Source organism: Hyla sarda, chromosome 3 (assembly GCF_029499605.1).
Source record: "Hyla sarda isolate aHylSar1 chromosome 3, aHylSar1.hap1, whole genome shotgun sequence".
Classification (NCBI taxonomy): Eukaryota; Metazoa; Chordata; class Amphibia; order Anura; family Hylidae; genus Hyla; species Hyla sarda.
The window spans coordinates 361,722,680-361,742,045 of NC_079191.1; the positions used below are offsets into that span (position 1 = coordinate 361,722,680).

The 19,366-nt window shown below is 44.7% G+C and overlaps 2 protein-coding genes across 6 annotated transcripts in view; one reads left to right on the forward strand and one right to left on the reverse strand.

The window, feature by feature from the left end:
* LOC130362734 (SANT and BTB domain regulator of class switch recombination-like) overlaps positions 1-3,512 on the reverse strand; it is a 96,850-nt gene extending 93,338 nt beyond the window's left edge. For 3 of the 4 annotated variants that reach the window (XM_056567672.1, XM_056567671.1, XM_056567669.1), the window contains exon 1: positions 3,276-3,413. The gene's annotated coding sequence lies outside the window, so the exon portion shown is untranslated. Of the gene's footprint in view, positions 1-3,275 lie in introns of all 4 variants that reach the window. The other variant, XM_056567670.1, reaches the window with a different exon arrangement.
* A 51-nt stretch (positions 3,513-3,563) lies between these two features.
* The window catches only part of LOC130362740 (uncharacterized), a 29,050-nt gene continuing 13,247 nt past the window's right edge, over positions 3,564-19,366 (forward strand). For both annotated transcript variants that reach the window (XR_008891547.1, XM_056567689.1), the window contains exons 1-3: positions 3,564-3,703; positions 6,039-6,419; positions 7,741-7,872. Coding sequence is in view for 1 of the 2 variants with exons in the window: in XM_056567689.1 (XP_056423664.1) it covers positions 6,156-6,419; positions 7,741-7,872 (396 nt within the window). In the remaining variant the exon portion in view is untranslated. The remainder of the gene's footprint in view (positions 3,704-6,038; positions 6,420-7,740; positions 7,873-19,366) is intronic.

A 19,366-nucleotide genomic window follows, 5' to 3' on the forward strand; every position in this document is an offset into this window, starting at 1 on the left:
TACCCCCCGCAGCGCATGTGTACATATATATTCCCCCCGCATATCGCTATTATATACCACCCGCAGCGCATGTGTACATATATATATCCCCCCCCGCACAGCTCTATCATATGCCACCCGCAGCGCATGTGTACATATATATATCCCCCCCGCATAGCGCTATTATATACCCCCCGCAGCCCATGTGTACATATATATATCCCCCCCGCATAGCGCTATTATATACCCCCCGCAGCGCATGTGTACATATATATTCCCCCCCGCATATCGCTATTATATACCACCCGCAGCGCATGTGTACATATATATATATCCCCCCCGCATAGCGCTATTATATACCCCCCGCAGAGCATGTGTACATATATATATCCCCCCCGCATAGCGCTATTATATACCCCCCGCAGCCCATGTGTACATATATATATCCCCCCCGCATAGCGCTATTATATACCCCCCGCAGAGCATGTGTACATATATATATATCCCCCCCGCATAGCGCTATTATATGCCCCCCACAGCGCATGTGTACATATATATATCCCCCCGCATAGCGCTATTATATACCCCCCGCAGAGCATGTGTACATATATATATATATATCCCCCCCCCCGCATAGCGCTATTATATGCCCCCCACAGCGCATGTGTACATATATATATATATCCGCCCGCATAGCGATATTATATACCCCCGCAGCGCATGTGTACATTTATATATATATATATATATATATCCCCGCATAGCGATATTATATACCCCCCGCAGCGCATGTGTAAATATATATATCCGCCTGCATAGCGCTATTATATACCCCCCGCAGCGCATGTGTACATATATATATATATCCACCCCGCATAGCCTATTATATACCCCCCGCACCGCATGTGTACATATATATATATATCCCCCCGCATAGCGCTATTATATACCCCCCGCAGTGCATGTGTACATATATATATCCCCCCTGCATAGCGCTATTATATACCCCCCGCAGCGCATGTGTACATATATATATCCACCCCGCATAGCCTATTATATACCCCCCGCAGCGCATGTGTACATATATATATCCCCCCGCATAGCGCTATTATATACCCCCCGCAGTGCATGTGTACATATATATATATATCCCCCCTGCATAGCGGTATTATATACCCCCCGCAGCGCATTTATATATATATCCCCCCCGCATAGCGCTATTATATACCCCTCGCAGCACATTTGTGTGTATATATATATATATATATATATATCTACCCCCCGCATAGCGCTATTATATACCCCCCCAGTGCATGTGTACATTATATATATATATATATATATATATATATACATATCCCCCCAGATAGCGCTATTATATACCCCCCGCAGCGCATGTGTACATATATATATATATATTTATATGCCCCCCCGCATAGCGCTATTATATACCCCACGCAGCGCATGTGTAGTTATATATATATCCCCCCACATAGCGCTATTATATACCCCCTGCAGCGCATGTGTACATATATATATATATCTACATGCGCTGCGTGGGGTATATAATATTGCTATGTAGAGGGATATATATATATATATATATGTACACATGCGCTGCGGGGGGTATATAATAGCGCTATGCGAGGGTATATATATATATGTACACATGCGCTGCGGGGGGTATATAATAGCGCTATGCGGGGGATATATATATATGTACACATGCGCTGCGGGGGGTATATAATAGCGCTATGCGGGGGGATATATATATATATATATATGTACACATGCGCTGCGGGGGGTATATAATAGCACTATGCGGGGGGATATATATATGTACACATGCGCTGCAGGGGGGTATATAATATCGCTATGTGGGGGGATATATATATGTACACATGTGCTGCGCGGGGTATATAATATCGCTATGTGGGGGGATATATATATATATGTATATGTACACATGCGCTGCGGGGGGTATATAATAGCGCTATGCAGGGGGGATATATATATATATGTACAAATGCGCTGCGGGGGGTATATAATAGCGCTATGCGGGGGGATATATATATATATACACATGTGTTGCGGGGACTAGACATATAGCGCAGCTGTGGGGACATATACAAAACCCCCAGCGATTCTATATATCTTTCCCCACCGCACCCCACCGGGATCCCTGATTGGCTCCTCAGTACCGGCCATTCAGGGATCCCAGCTGGGAATTTGAAAATGAAAGTAAAACACATCGCACATCGCTGAGGAGTGGACCATGCCGCCCGCTCCCCTGCTTAATAACTTTTGATTGGATCAGGTCTCAGAAGTGAGACCCGATGCGATCAACCCCTTAGCCCCTGTACTACTACCCCCAACATGGATCAGACCTTGTTCCATGATGGGGATAGGATTTAGTCAGATATAGTCAGCTCAGAGCTGTCGGGTTTTTGGTCAAGAAAAATTCACAGGTTTCCTGTAATTTTTTCATCATACTCCGAGTGTTTTTCCTTTTTTGTCGGGAACACGCCCCTTTTTGTGATAACCACGCCCATTTTGACGGGTTTAAAAAACACTCGGAGTGATGATATCTTTTGTCGGGTTGTGCGACCAAATTTGTGTGACATGGGCAAATTTGTGTGACGACACAAATTTGGTCGCACAACCAGACAAAATAAGTGGGGCTGACATTAGTAAATGAGGGCTATTGTCTTTGGTAGTGTACAGGATATCTCCAATAATCATTGTGTGTGTGTACAGCATAAAACCAGAGAGGAAAACGATGTCAGAGCAGCTCTGCCAGGCTCCCGAGTGCAGTGAGTCAGCAGAGTGAGGGATGAGTCATCATAGTGCAGGCAGAAGGACACGCCCCTCCCTTAGACAAGATGAAAAGGACATTGAGCAGCTGTCATTTGCTATGTTATATAGGTGCTAGATACATTATCAGTTGTTTTGTGGGATCTGACAGGTAGGCATTTAGATTATTTTTGGCTGACATGTTCTTCTCCACAGCTAGATGTGCGGCCATCTGGATTTCTACACAACAGCCTGGTAAGATGGCACAGAAGGGGCAATGATCTGTCATATACCCTGCAGGTGGAGGAGGGAATGTATACATGGTCTTTGTTAGCTTACCATTAGTCTAAAGGGAGATTTCCCAAGCAGGGTGCCTTCGGCTGTCCGGGCATGCTGGGAGTTGTAGTTTTGCAACAGCCGGAGGCCCCCTGCTTGGGAAACACTGGATGGCCCGGTATGTTATGCTTTCTCCAGCACTATCCCGCTACAGGTCGGCCGCTTACCTGTCACTCCGCTTAGCAGCTTCCCTTAGACTCCCCGTTCTCTACTCGTGCACCGGGGATACCCAAGGAACCGGTGATACAGACATTCATGCCGCAACCTACCCCGCTGTACCACACTTGCCAGGCAGCCGGCCAATCAGCGTGCGGGAAGACAGAAGCGACGACCAATAAGAATGCAGGAACGCGTCTGCTTCTAAGACCGACACAGAGAAATCTTCGGCGATAGTCTACAGCGCTGGGTGACGTCATGTAGCAGGGTTGGTTGCACACCGCTTGGTTGCCTTGCCGCAGTGCAGCGGCTATGGTGCGGCGTCCTCTGTGTCCTAGCAACCCGGGACAGGGCGGAGACTACCGCACCGGCACACCCAGCACCCGCCGAGGCCGGTACAGGCGGGAGGACATGGTGCTCTGCTTCAGACTCCCGTTTGGTAAAACAAGCTGTGACTTATACTTCTGTAGTAGCTTGGAGCCAAGTCTTGGCAACATATACAACATATATGTATTTTTTTAAAGGGCCAGTACACCAAGTCTATTGTTCTTTATCAGTCATTGAAGAGATAGTGGAAGGTTGGAGAGGGGGAGGGTCATCATCATGGACGGGATATTTTTAAACCATGTCTGTCATTTTTCTGATGTGAAAATTGCAAAGTTATGAATATTCTTTATCTTGCACAACAAAAATTAGAAAAACCCAAATGCTTTTATCTAAAATGAGCCCCACCCTGGTCCTCTGGTTGTGTCTGGTATTGCAGGTCAATTTCATTGAAGTGAATAGAACAGCGTTGTAATACCGCACATGACCAGAGGACAGGAGTGGCGCTGTTTTTGGAAAAAAGCAGCTGTGTTTTTCGAATCCTGGATAACCTCCTGTGTATATTTGGGAGGGGGCGTGCCTATAGTTTACATTAAAAGGGGTGCTCCACACCTAGACATCTTTTACCGTGTCCAAAGTATAGCGGATAAGATGTCTAGTGGAGGAGTACCCCTTTAAATGAGAAGTATCATGGACAAAAATGTATCCCCTAGCTTCAGGATAGGGGATAAGTTTTAGATCGCGGGGGTCCGAGTGCTTCAAGTCCCAAGATCCCTTGTTTGTAAGTGTGAGGTCACTTTTCTCCCTCCCACACATCAGTCACACCACCCATTACAGCACAGCTAAGCTATGTGTACGTTACATGAAACTCCAATTCCCTGCGGAGAATGATCTCCTTCCCACACTGCAATTGCTCCACCCATTAAAACAGACAGGCTCCCTTTCCACACCCGACTAGTGATGTAATGTCTCAGGCTGCACTGAAATCTGGGAAAACTTGATACATTTTGTATGCTGTTATAAATGAACATTGGGGCAAAAAACAGCCATCAAACACAGGTACAGGTACTATATTATGAACTACACTCATTTTCCAGCACAGTCAAAAAAATAATAATTCTTGGAATACCCCTTTAAAGCGCAACTGTCACAAATTTGTACTCACATAAACTAATTATGGGGTGACAAAGTACTTTATAATTAGTATTCAGGTATACATTTTGCTGCTTTCTAGCAGCTTTGATCAGGCTAATAAAAGCTTTTCATGACAGTCAGCTACAGTCAGATAGGTGTGGCTATGCTCCGCGGCCGTCACGCCTGTCCCCTGTGTGTCAGTCCTGGGACCACTGTGTGATTGATACATAGGTCCCTTATTATCCTTATCCACGGGCGGCAAACATTCAGCTTTATAAGATAAACCAGTGCCCGTTCTCCTGTCTGCTTACAGTGCCGGCGCAGTGGGCAGATAGTTTTCATAGCAAGCACCCGCTAGAGGCAGAGCATTACACCGCGCACTGGGGCGGGAGCGGGCACTTATGATGACTAACCGTCCGCAGCGCAGCACCGGTGATGTTATTGCAGCGTACTGAGGCCATCGGGAGAGAGCGCCGGAGAGATTTCTTCACATCACCAGCACTATAGAAAGACAGGAGACCGTTCTCTTCACAACACCGGCGCTGTGGGCAGCTAGTTTTCATAGCAAGCGCTTGCTCTTGGCCCCAGTGCGTGACGTAATGCTCCGTGCTGGGACCTGTGTGTCAATCACACAGCGGTCTCAGCGCTGACACACATCTCGGCTGCGGCACCCCTGACATCCGGTGCACGGAGTGAACTTCGCTCTGTGTCCGATGACTGGCTATGCGGGGCGGAGGCTCGTGATTTCACGGTCACGCCCGCTCCTGATGTCATGGCCATGCCTCCTCAATGCAAGTCTATGGGAGGGGGCATGACGGCCACCACGCCCCTCCCATAGACTTGTATTGAAGGGGCGTTTCCGTGATGTCACGAGTGGGGCGTGGCTGTGACGTCATGAGCCTTCGGCGCTGCACTCAACACTCTAAACGATCGCCCGGTGGATAGGGGATAAGATATCTAGGGGCGTAGTACCCCTTTTAAAGGGGTACTCTGCTGCTCAACGTTTGGAACAAACTGTTCCGAATGCTGGAGCCGGCAGCTTATGATGTCATAGCCCCCTCCCATAGACTTGCACAGAGGGGGCTGGGCTATGACGTCACAAGCTCCCGGCACCGGCTTCAGCATTTGGAACAATTTGTTCCAAACGCTGAGCAGCGGAGTACCCCTTTAAGGAAATCAGCAGAGGGCCGTGATCACCAACGTGCTCTTTCTTCTTATATTTGATTTCAGAGGATTTCATGAATAATAAAATGTTATCTATTCAGTGTGCCGCAGGTAATATGGATAACTTTATCCTGTTTTTTTTCTTTTTACAGTGAGAAACTTTTTGCCCACAAGCAATGACCTCATAGACATCCTCTAATGAATTCTTAATTCACCGCCGACACCCGTGAAGAGCCTTGCAGCATAACCAGGATCTCCCCTGTACAGCAATGACTGCCAGGCAGAGAAGGGACTCCAGAGGGACTGGAAAAGTGTTGGCAGAACTGGCGCCTGCTATGCCACTCTTTAACCAGTCATTATATACAAGTAGAGCAATGAAATCAGAAAGTCTCCCCAGCATTGCAGGCGTTGGACTAGGAATTCAAGATGTCATATCAGTGAGTAGGCTGCCAGTCACTAAGACAACCAAAAGCTTTCCCACCATTGTCAAAGCTCAGAAACCTGGGAAGAGTTTTGTCAGCAAGGCAGTTCAGGTAAGAGCTTCTCCTGGCTTCTTTTACAGCCATGCTGTATATAGCAATATATATGGACATGGTACATTTATCCAACTTGACCACTTTGACACAACCTAAAATAAAGTGGGTATGTTTGGTTTCAGCTGCCCGATTCCGTTTGTTCTTTGGCATATAAGATGCTGCCAGATGGGTCTTGCAACGGCTTATCTCCTGGTTAGGTTCACATTACAGAATCTCTGGTCAGGGCCGACTGAATCTGTCCGCACTAGGTCCACGCAGACGGCAATGTATTCCATGTGTATTTCGCCGAAAGAATGACGGAGTTCATTGTTTTGGTTTATGATTTTCCAAGGGGAAAGTTCCGCCACTGAAATTCCATTGTGTGCACTGTGCAGCGGAATCTCGTTGACAGCAATGGGACTCTTCTGCAGTGCAATTTCAGACGGGAATTTTAAATTCCGCTCTTAAATTCCATAGTGTGAACCCAGCCTAAAAGTGGCCATACACATTCAATAGCTGTCGGTGGATTTTTCCGGTCCTGACCTCCTCATACATGAGTGCTTGTGATGGTCAAATGCTCATGAACCCTTATGGAGATGGGAATCGTAAGCTGCTTCCAGATCGCTCTGGCAGTGGCTTATGTGTTATGTCGTATGTTAAAATCCAACATGCCCGACCCTTCTTTTCGAGTCGTATGTCTGAAGTGTAAGGGCACCATTACCCATATGTTTGTAAAACTTACATACAGTGGATAAAGGGGTACTCCGCCCCTAGACATCTTATCCCCTATCCGCGATCTCTGTGCAGCACCCGGTGTTCATTTAGAATGCTGGGTGTGGGGGTCGTGACGTCAAGGCCAAGCCCCCTCGTGATGTCACCCCTATGGGAGGGGGTGTGGCGGCCCCTCCCATAGACTTGCACTGTGGGGGCATGGTGTGATGCCACAAGGGGGCGTGGCCTTGACGTCACGACCCCCGCTCCAAGTGTTCAGAACAAAATGTTCCGAACGCTGGGGCAGTGGAATACCCATTTAAGGGCTTATCCAGACTAGTACTGACTAAGGAGCAATGAAGCCTAAATTTAGACTTTATGCTTCACATTGTCATGTAGTAAAAAAAAAAAAAACACTTTTACCTTTCCTTCAGTCTTGTAATATAAGAAATCCCAATAAGTCTTCGGGCCAACATCCTAATCTAACTACCATAGCACTCCTGCAGTACTCCTAGCATTACCCATCTCTTTATATCTGAAGCACATCTTTATTTGTTATATAGCCGGCCTATATAAGTATTGATATATTGTATTACTATGGAGACCAAGAACATTTTTCTTGCCCTAGGTGTCATCTAATGAGGAAAATTTGTTTCTTTCAAAAATAGAAGCTTTACAGAAGGAAATTCTCTCACTGAAATCCTCTCTTAAAGAGAAAGACGATGCGGTGACAGAGTTGAATGAAATGATCATATCCAAGGTATAGTGGCATCATTTATCTGTAAGGTTACTTTTTTATAAATAGTTGCCTGTCACTTTAAATTGACTACTGTGCACCTGAGAGACTGCCCAGTAATACTTGTATTTATTCTGACTTAACAATTGTATGTGTGTGAATGTATGTGATGTATACACTGTACATATATTAAAGGGTTTGTCCAGTGACATTTTTTATCTTACTATTGTCACCATCTTACCTGATAAAATGACAAAAATGTTACCTCGCCTTCCTCCTTCCCTCGTAATTCCAGTATCAGGGTGCTCTGTCTGTGGTCAGTGACACTTCTTTCCCCAAAGCTGCACAGAACAGCAACTAGAGCAGAACAGACAGTGCCGATCACCAATCACTGACCAAGGTCAGATACAATGTGCAGATACAAAGCTTGTCAAAAAAGAAAAAAAAAATCCTAAACTTCCATAGCTGCATTTTGATGTAGTAATCCAAAAAAGTCCAATGGTCGTATGAACCAGATCCAGCATTTTTAAACGGAGTGTAATAAGCCAGAGCAATCGCTGCCCAAGCTCAGTTTGTGATGTTTCAGCAGGGGATGTTGGCCAAATGATGACTTTACCAGTGTGGTAATCCAGACAACCGAAGACACGACGTGTGTGTAGAGTTGAAAAAGAGAGATTTTACTGCTTTGCAGTGCAGGGCCTAGAGGAGTGTCAGAACAGACTTGGAACCAGGCTAGAGATTAAACCCTACGTCTATTGAGCTATTGGTGTTGAAAAATCATCTATAAATTCATGGAAGGACAGTCCATTATTTCTTCCTGCATAGGTATTCCAGCCATTTACATTTGTCACCTACTCATGTTGGGTTAGGTCAGTGGGGTCTGATGACTGGGATGCCCACCATTTGCTAGAGCAGGGGACTGTCTTTAGTCTAGTGTCCCTCCCCTCCAGAACAACATAAGAACCTGATGACCAGCACCTAGGCTGGGTTCACATATGTCTGGCACAGGGGAATTCAGTCTACATCTCACTGCAACTGATGCCATAACCGATAACAACATGCATCAGTTGTCATCAGTTGTATGGCATCAGATGGCCATTGCTTCTGGACACAAGCCGCTTTCCCCTGTCGGGTGCTGTCCAACCATCTGGCATCTAAATTGAGATGGGATCCGCTCTACCATCAGTTTTTCTTCAGTGCACGCCGGAGGGAAACTATGCCGGACATATGTGAACCCAGCCTTAGTTAGCTGATGAAATCAAGATACTGGACATACAAACCATGTTTCTGTTTCCATGAACAAGGTTAGATAGCTATCTATCTTATAAAAGAAATGAAGAAAAACAGCACATTTCTTTTTCAAATTGCAAACGTTTTTACAGCTTTACAGTCTTAAATCTAGAGCCTGGGTCAGGGGCCCACACACTATTTAACAGCAAATAAGGATCTCTCCGCAGCACCCAATAGATGAAGAAACGTTTTTTGTAAAGACACTTAACTATGGAATAAACTTCACCGTTTCTTCATCTTGTTTGCTGTGGAGAAATCCTGTAATTTTCATCATAGGTATACCTCAACTATGAGACAGAATGAGAAAAAAAATCCATAAAATCACATTGTATGATTTTTAAAGAATTTATTTACAAATTATTGTGGAAAATAAGTATTTGGTCAAAACAAAAGTTCATCTTAATACTTTGTTATATACCCTTTGTTGGCAATGACAGAGGTCAAACGTTTTCTCTACTCTTCAGAAGGTTTTCACACATTGTTGCTTTTCTTTTGGCCCATTGCTCTATGCAGATCTCCTCTAGAGCAGTGATGTTTTGGGGCTGTCGCTGGGCAACACTGACTTTCAACTCCCTCCAAAGGTTTTCTATTGGGTTGAGATCTGGAGACTGGCTAGGCCACTCCAGGACCTTGAAATGCTTTTTGAGAAGCCACTTCTTCGTTATCTGGACAGTGTGTTTGGGATCATTGTCATGCTAAAAGACCCAGACACATTTCATCTTCAATGCCCTTGCTGATGGAAGGAGGTTTTCACTCAAAATCTCACGATACATGGCCCCATTCATTCATTCCTTTACACGGATCAGTCGTCCTGGTCCCTTAGCAGAAAAATAGCCCCAAAGCATGATGAATCCACCCCCATGGTTCACAATAGGTATGGTGTTCTTTGGATGCAACTCAGCATTCTTTCTCCTCCAAACACGAGGAGTTGAGTTTTTACCAAAAAGTTCTACTTTGGTTTCATTTGACCATATGACATTCTCCCAATACTCTTCGGGATCATCCAAATGCTCTCTAGCAAACTTCAGACGGGCCCGGACATGTACTGGCTTAAGGATGGGGACACGTCTGGCACTGCATGATTTGAGTCCCTGGCGGTGTAGTGTATTACTGAGGGTAGCCTTTGTTGACCCTGTTACCCTGTTACCCGGATATAGATGGTGACTGGTGGTGTAGTATACACCACCAATCACCATCCGTACTGTACTGGGGGCTGGCATTGTGGCCACCCCCCTCAGTACAGTTGTGATTGGGTGGCCAAAGTGGCCACACCAATCACAATGTAATAGGAGGGGATGGTGGGGGCTAGGAGCACGTTGCTCCGTTCTGCCCACCATTCCACAGAGATCTGGTGTGCAGGACGGAGCCCCGTGCTGCCCACCATCCCCTCAGTAAAAAAAAAGTGCCCCTTGCCCCCTTTCTGTGGCCCCTTGGCACAGAAATCCCCAGGGATAGCTTTAGATTTAGGTAGGGACAGGTTAGGGTTAAAAAAAAAAAAGTTTTCTTTTTTTTTCTTTTTTCGGCGTACCTCAGTGGGTGTCCGTGGGTCCGTAGCACCTTTAGCTGCGTGACCCCGGCCCTGCTGGGTCGCTGCGGTCTGCCGCCAGCCTTTTTTTTTTGGTGCAGATCTTTTTTTTTTTTCTTTTTTCCCTAAGCGTGTGTGCGGACCCTCTTAGTTATAAAAGAGCGGTCCGCCACCGTTTGTTAAAGCCCACCCGCCGCTGATCAGTCCCGTAGTACTGATCAGCGTTTTTTTTTGTGGTGCCGGCGCTTTTTTACGCGTTTTCTAGCGCTTTTTTTGCACCCATAGGCGGTCCGTGCCACCAGTAGCAGGCGTGTACTGTGTGGCCGGACCTTACCTGTGTGTGCGGCGTGCCTCACCGCTGTCAGTGATTTATCACTGATCAGCGTTTTTTTTTGTGGTAAAGGCACTTTTTTCGGTTAACGCGTATTTTTTTTGCACCCATAGGCGGTCCGTGCCACCAGTAGCAGTCGTGTGCTGTGTGGACGGACCGTACCTGTGTGTGCAGCCTGTCCCACCGCTGTCGGTGATTTATCACTGATCAGCGTTTTTTTTTTGTTCAGGCGGGTGCATTTTTTCCGGGGTTAAGCGTTTTTTTATTTTATTTTTCGGGTTTTTTGTGTGGGGGTCTGAGTACAAGCCACCAGCCACTGTTCTGGGCTGAGTGGCCGGACCCCCCTCTGACTTCTGCGCCCCTTGCCGCCACAAGCGCTAATCAGTGCGCACACCACTGATTAGATAAATGCTTATTTTTTTGGCGCTAGAAGTCCCCCTTTTTTTTTTTAAAAGTCCCCTTTTTATTTTATATTTTTTTCTGTTAGGGCGGGTTAGTTTAGTTAGGTTAGGTTAGGGCGGGTTAGGGAGGTAGTATCGCACCACACCACACGCAGCACACACACCAATAAAGTTTCCCCCCCCACACACACACATACCCGTATCCCCATTAGAGTAGGGAAATGGCCCGCAGAGCGTTTTCGGCGGAGGAGGCATATGCCATAATTGCCTCCGACACCCAGAGCGGCTCAGAGGACGATGAAGACCCCACCTTCCTTATTTCATCGTCCTCCTTATCATCTAGTTCTGATGATGAGCCACCAAGGCGGCGGAGACGCCGCCGTGCGGTGCCGCAAACCTCCTCTGCCCTTGACCCTGTGCCCCATGCTAGTATGAGTCCCCCTGGCGCTCATACTAGTGAAGCCCCCCTGCCAAGGTCACTGGTACCTCGTACCGGAGAACTTGTCTGGGCTGAGCCAGCGGACCACGAGCCCGTGATTCCTGAGTTTGTTGGCGACTCAGGAATCAAGATTAACATCGCCGGGTTCACTGAAAAGGACTTTTTCGGTGATTTTTTCAGTGACGACTTTGTTAATCTAATGGTTACACAGACGAATCTGTACGCCCAACAGTTCGTCGCCGCTAACCCGGGCTCACTTTTAGCTAGACCCGGTGGCTGGACTCCAGTCGATGCAGCCGAAATGAGGACCTTTTGGGGCCTTGCGCTGCATATGGGTCTAGTTAAAAAACCCAGTGTCAGGCAATATTGGAGTGGGGACGTCTTTTACCAGACACCCCTCTACAGTATGGCCATGGCACGTTCCCGGTTCGAGGCCATTCGGAGATGTTTGCATTATGCTGATAATGCGGCATGTCCCCCCCGAACTGATTCCGCGTATGACCGCCTGTATAAAATCAGGCCGGTCATCAATCACTTCGGGGCCAGATTTTGGGAGGCCTATGTCCCTGGAAGGGAGGTCGCTATTGATGAGTCGCTCATCAGCTTTAAGGGGAGACTCAGCTTCCGGCAATACATCCCTACCAAGCGAGCGCGGTATGGCGTGAAGATGTATAAACTTTGCGAGAGTACCTCCGGGTACACTTGCAAGTTTATGGTGTATGAGGGACGAGATTCCTGCATTGAACCCCCAGATTGTTCCCCCACTCTGGGTGTTAGCGGGAAAATCGTTTGGGGCCTTTTGCACCCATTGCTAGATAAAGGTTACCACCTTTACGTGGATAACTTTTATACTAGTATCCCTCTCTTCACATCCCTCGCCGCCAGATCCACGCTCGCTTGTGGGACAGTCCGGAAGAATCAAAGAGGCCTTCCTTCCTATCCCCTGCAGACTCCTATCCCCCGGGGTGAGTCCCGTGCCCTCACCCATGATAACCTGTTGTTGGTCCGGTATAAGGACAAGAGGGATGTCCTTATGCTCACCACAATTCATGGGAATGGCAGCACCCCTGTCCCTGTGCGAGGTACCGCGGGACCGGTCCTCAAGCCCGATTGTATTCTGGACTACAATCGGTATATGGGGGGAGTTGATCTTTCTGATCAAGTCCTCAAGCCATATAATGCCATGCGGAAAACAAAGATATGGTACAAAAAAGTTGCGGTCTACATGGTACAGGTTGCCATGTACAACTCTTTTGTACTGTACAAGAACGCTGGCAACACAGGGACATACCTGGAGTTCCAAGAGGAAGTTCTAAAGGCCCTCATCTATGGTGACCGCCAAAGAGCGGGTCAGAGCACCTCTGTAACTTCAGGTCCCCGGATCGTCCCCGGCCAACACTTTCCAGGTGTGATCCCCCACACTGGAAAGAAGGGACGATCTCAGAAGAAATGCAGAGTGTGTCGCAAGAGGGGGATTCGGAAGGACACCACCACTCAATGCGACACTTGCCCCGATCATCCGGGCCTCTGCATAGGCTGCTTCAGGGAGTATCACACTTCCATGGAGTACTAAATTTTCCGTCATTTGCCCTAATTTTCATTACCCACAATTCGACTCCAATGTACCAGTCCAGGGTACATTGTCTTCCAAATTTTATACCAAACCCCCCCCCCCCCAAAAAAAAAATAACCTTTTTCTCAATACCCCCAATATCTTTTTTTTTTCTTCCCCCTAAAAAATGGGTCATGGGACACAGAGTCAACAGCATTGGAGGTTTGCAGTTGCCTCAAATGCGCAACGCTCTCTCTCCCCACCTGAGCGGGTTGCGCATTTGAGGTAACAGAATAGGGACGGCCCCACACATCCCCTTCCCAGAATGAGGATTCAGAGTATAGGGTTTGGGGCGGGCATCCTTTTTACTTTTGGCTGTACTCTGGGTCATCATTCTGGGAAAATAATTGGCATATCAGTTCTAAAATTGCAATTTTCTTCCCCCCCATAGTACACTTCATCCATTCCTGGAAAATAAATGAAGGGAACACCCGTCTGTTCCAAATCTCCACTTCACCCTATACACCTTCCCTAGGGGGTGTACTGTTTGTAGCATTCTCACATGTTGGTGTTCCTTTCTTGTATTTTCCTCTGAATGTATGTAACTGTTAGGTCCGTAACAAACATCCGCCTCAAATGCGAAGAGTTCTCGCTGAGCTCTGTCGTATTTCCAGGCGACAATTCAGAGTCACATGTTAGTTGTTCCCAAAAAGATGAAGCAGAGCATAGGTTGAAAATTGCAATTTTCAAAAGCTACCCTTCATCCATTCCTGGAAAATAAATTTAGGAAACCCCTGTGCGTTAGAAATGTCCTCTTTACCCCTATACCCATTCCTCAGGGTGGGTACTTTCTGTAATGGTGTCACATGTGGGTGTTTCATTTTTGTATTTTCCTCGGAATGTATGTAACCGTCAGCTACTGATATGCCATAGGCCACAAATACAAAGTGACCTCTATGACTTCTGAGCCTTGTTGTGCGCCCGCCCAGCACGTTACCCCATATGTGGATGGATTTTTATAGTCAGGGGAAAAAGCCCTCCAAAATTTGTAACCCAATTCCTCATATTACCCCTTGTGAAAATGTTAAAAATTGGGTAACCCCAGCATTTTAGTGTAAAAAAATCAAATTTTTCAATTTAGGCCCACTTTTCAAAAAACCTGTGAGGTGTAAGAACTCACTGTAACACTGTTACGTTCCCCGAGGGGTCTAGTTTCCAAAATGTAATGCCATGTGGTTTTTTTTCTGCTGTCCTGGCACCAAAGGGGCTTCCTAAATGAGGCATGCCCCCAGAGCAAAATTTGCTTCCAAAAAGCCAAAATGTGACTCCTTCTCTTCTGAGACATGTAGTGCGCCAACAGAGCACTTTTTACCCCCATATGGGGTGTTTTCTGAATCGGGAGAAATTGGGCTTCAAATTTTGGGGGGTATTTTCTGCTATTACCCTTTTCAAAAATGTTAAATTTTTGGGAAAACAAGCATTTTAGGTAAAAAATTTAATTTTTTTTTTTACATTTGCAAAAGTCATGAAACCCCTGTGGGGTATTAAGGTTCACTTTACCCCTTGTTATGTTCCCCAAGGGGTCTAGTTTCTAAAATGGTATGCCATATGTTTTTTTTTTGCTGTCCTGGCACCATAGGGGCTTCCTAAATGCGGCATGCCCCCAGAGCAAAATTTGCTTCCAAAAAGCCAAATGTGACTCCTTCTCTTCTGATACCTGTAGTGCGCCAGCAGAGCACTTTTTACCCCCATATGGGGTGTTTAATGAATCGGGAGAAATTGGGCTTCAAATTTTGGGGGGTATTTTCTGCTATTACCCTTTTCAAAAATGTAAAATTTTTGGGAAAACAAGCATTTTAGGTAAAAAATTTTACTTTTTTTTTACATTTGCAAAAGTCATGAAACCCCTGTGGGGTATTAAGGTTCACTTTACCCCTTGTTATGTTCCCCAAGGGGTCTAGTTTCCAAAATGGTATGCCATATGTTTTTTTTTTGCTGTCCTGGCACCATAGGGGCTTCCTAAATGCGGCATGCCCCCAAAGCAAAATTTGCTTCCAAAAAGCCAAATGTGACTCCTTCTCTTCTGAGACCTGTAGTGCGCCAGCAGAGCACTTTTTACCCCCATATGGGGTGTTTTCTGAATCGGGAGAAATTGGGCTTCAAATTTTGGGGGGCATTTTCTGCTATTACCCTTTTCAAAAATGTAAACTTTTTTGGGAAAACAAGCATTTTAGGTAAAAAATTTTACTTTTTTTTTACATTTGCAAAAGTCATGAAACCCCTGTGGGGTATTAAGGTTCACTTTACCCCTTGTTATGTTCCCCAAGGGGTCTAGTTTCCAAAATGGTATGCCATATGTTTTTTTTTGCTGTCCTGGCACCATAGGGGCTTCCTAAATGCGGCATGCCCCCAAAGCAAAATTTGCTTCCAAAAAGCCAAATGTGACTCCTTCTCTTCTGAGACCTGTAGTGCGCCAGCAGAGCACTTTTTACCCCCATATGGGGTGTTTTCTGAATCGGGAGAAATTGGGCTTCAAATTTTGGGGGGCATTTTCTGCTATTACCCTTTTCAAAAATGTTAAATTTTTGGGAAAGCAAGCATTTTAGGTAAAAAATTTTACTTTTTTTTTACATTTGCAAAAGTCATGAAACCCCTGTGGGGTATTAAGGTTCACTTTACCCCTTGTTATGTTCCCCAAGGGGTCTAGTTTCCAAAATGGTATGCCATGTGTTATTTTTTTGCTGGTTTGACACCCTAGGGGCTTCCTAAAGGTGACATGCCCCCCAAAAACCATTTCAGAAAAATGTTCTCTCCAAAATCCCCTTGTCGCTCCTTCGCTTCTGAGCCCTCTACTGCGCCCGCCGAACAATTAACATAGACATATGAGGTATGTGCTTACTCAAGAGAAATTGGGCTACAAATACAAGTAAAAATTTTCTCCTTTTACCTCTTGCAAAAATTCAAAAATTGGGTCTACAAGAACATGCGAGTGTAAAAAATGAAGATTTTGAATTTTCTCCTTCAGATTGCTGCTATTCCTGTGAAACACCTAAAGGGTTAAAACACTGACTGAATGTCATTTTGAATACTTTGGGGGTGTAGTTTTTATAATGGGGTCTTTCATGGGGTATTTCTAATATGAAGACCATTCAAATCCACTTCAAACCTGAACTGGTGTCTGAAAAATAGCGAGTTTGAAAATTTTGTGAAAAATTGGAAAATTGCTGCTGAACTTTGAAGCCCTCTGGTGTCTTCCAAAAGTAAAAACTCATAAATTTTATGATGCAGACATAAAGTAGACATATTGTATATGTGAATAATAAAAAAAAAATGGAATATCCATTTTCCTTACAAGCAGAGAGCTTCAAAGTTTGAAAAATGCAAAATTTTCAATTTTTTCATGAAATTTTGGGATTTTTCACCAAGAAAGGATGCAAGTTACCACAAAATTTTACCACTATGTTAAAGTAGAATATGTCACGAAAAAACAATCTCAGAATCAGAATGATAACTAAAAGCATTCCAGAGTTATTAATGTTTAAAGTGACAGTGGTCAGATGTGCAAAAAACGCTCCGGTCCTTTAAGGCCAAAATGGGCTTGGTCCTGAAGGGGTTAATAAAGAAGCTTGAAGTTTACGTATTTGGTGAGTTGCCCTGGTTTCTTTTCTCTTTTCTATGGATTACTGTACAAATATGTTTAACTTTCTGGCACCAGTTGATTAAAAAAAAATAAAAAAATTCTACAGGAATACCCTTTTAAAGAAGAAGTTACAGGTCTGTGAGAGCCAGAACTCTTGCTTGTTTGTAGGTGACCAAATACTTATTTTCCACCATAATTTGCAAATAAATTCAGACAAGGTGATATTATGGATTTTTTTTCTCATTATGTCTCTCATATTTTAGGTATACCTATGATGAAAATTACAGGCCTCTCTCATCTCTTAAAGGGAACCAATCATCAGATTTGACCCTATATAACGCTTGGCAAAGCGTTATATAGGGTAAAATCTTTATTTTAACTATTCCCGGGGGACGCTCCTGCCCCAAGGGATGGTGAAGATATGAAGTTATAAACTAGTCACCGCCGCCGCCGTAAGTAGTCCCCTGGGCGGGGAGCTCTTCTCATCTACTCCCGTTCTTCGGCTCTGCTCCATCTGTTAAGTGAGCGGAACGATGACGCGGCCCATCAATCAAGCGGAGGGGGCGTCACTGCCGGACGAAGAACAGGAGTAGATGAGAAGAGCTCCCCGCCCAGGTGACTACTTATGGCGGCGGCGGTGACTAGGTTATAACTTCATATCTTCACCATCCCTGGGGGCAGGAGCGTCCCCCGGGAATGGTGAAAATAAAGATTTTACCCTATATAACGCTTTATATAGGGTAAAATCTGATGATTGGTTCCCTTTAAGTGGGAGAACTTGCACAATTGGTGGCTGACTAAATACTTTTTTGCCCCACTGTATCTGTCTGTCTGTATCTTAACAAATGATACTTGATAGCTGATCTGCTTGTCATACATTTACAGTCTGAATGACTCTTCAAGTCTGTTTTTTTTTTTTAATCCCTTACAAATTGCACATATTGTAGTGTCAGCTTATATGTGCAATTTAATGAAAAACTATTAATGGAAATTTTCAAAAAGTTAGAGTAAAGTAATGAATAAGAGTCTGGCCTGATGATTCAGTAGTATCGTCAGCCATTATTGATTTCTTCTTATGAAACACTCCCAAGTGATCAGGCTAAATGTGGCCCATACCATTATTTTTATTGTCAATCGATAAGTATTAGATTGTGACATTTGGAGCTTACATTAACCATGCACAGCGTGTTTTATTCATCAGCAGATACTTCAGAAACCCTGAAACCACTTACAGCAAGAAATAATTCAGCTAAGCGCCAGCTTTCTCTAGTAATGTAAAATTCACAAAATCTATCTATATCCCAGCACTTCCTTCCTTATTCTCCTGCACCTTTCTGATCCTATGTTGTCTCATATTGTAATCTAAGAAATATCTGTGTTTTTCAGGAGATCAGCCATGTTGTTCCTTGTTTTCATATTTCTTCTAAGTATGTCTGACTGTAATAGAACTGATTAGTCCATTAGCTTAAAAATGAGATACAGCCCCATTTACTAAGTCCCACCGTTTGTTATTCACCAGTCTAAAATGGAACATGTCAGCAGAAAATTATAGGGGTATTCCAGGAAAAAAACTTTTTATTTTATATCAACTGGCTCCAGAAAGTTAAACAGATTTGTAAATTACTTCTATTAAAAAATCTTAATCCTTTCAATAATTATCAGCTGCTGAAGTTGAGTTGTTTTCTGTCTGGCAACAGTGCTCTCTGCTGACATCTCTGCTTGTCTCGGGAACTGCACAGCGTAGAAGAGGTTTGCTATTGGGATTTGCTTCTAAACTGGGCGGTTCCCGAGACACGTGTCATCAGAGAGCACTTAGACAGAAAAGAACAACTCAACTTCAGCAGCTCATAAGTACTGAAAGGATTAAGATTTTTTTTTTTTTTTATAGAAGTCATTTGCAAATCTGTTTAACTTTCTAGAGCCAGTTGATATATAAAAAAAAGTTTTTTCTTGGATAACCCCTTTAGGCCCTGTGTCTTGTCTGCTTTTATTATTCACTTCTATGTTAACTGTTGAATTAGAGGGCTCCTATCAGAGAACTGAAATGTGAAGACTGTTGTTTAATATTGTATTATTTTATTTCTACAATAATGACATTTAAACCCCACTGTGGGACTGCCCATGTTGCATAAACTCCTCCCATTTGTGGGCAGGTTTCCAGGAGTTACAGACTAAAAACAGCCAGCACAGCAATAGCATCCATGAATAAAATCTGTCTATATTGTATATACATTAAAATTTATATCTTAGGAGCATTATTGAGATACACACATACACCCCTCTGACGCGTCTCAGAGTTCTTAATCGCAGAATTAAAGGGGTACTCCGGTGGAAAACAAT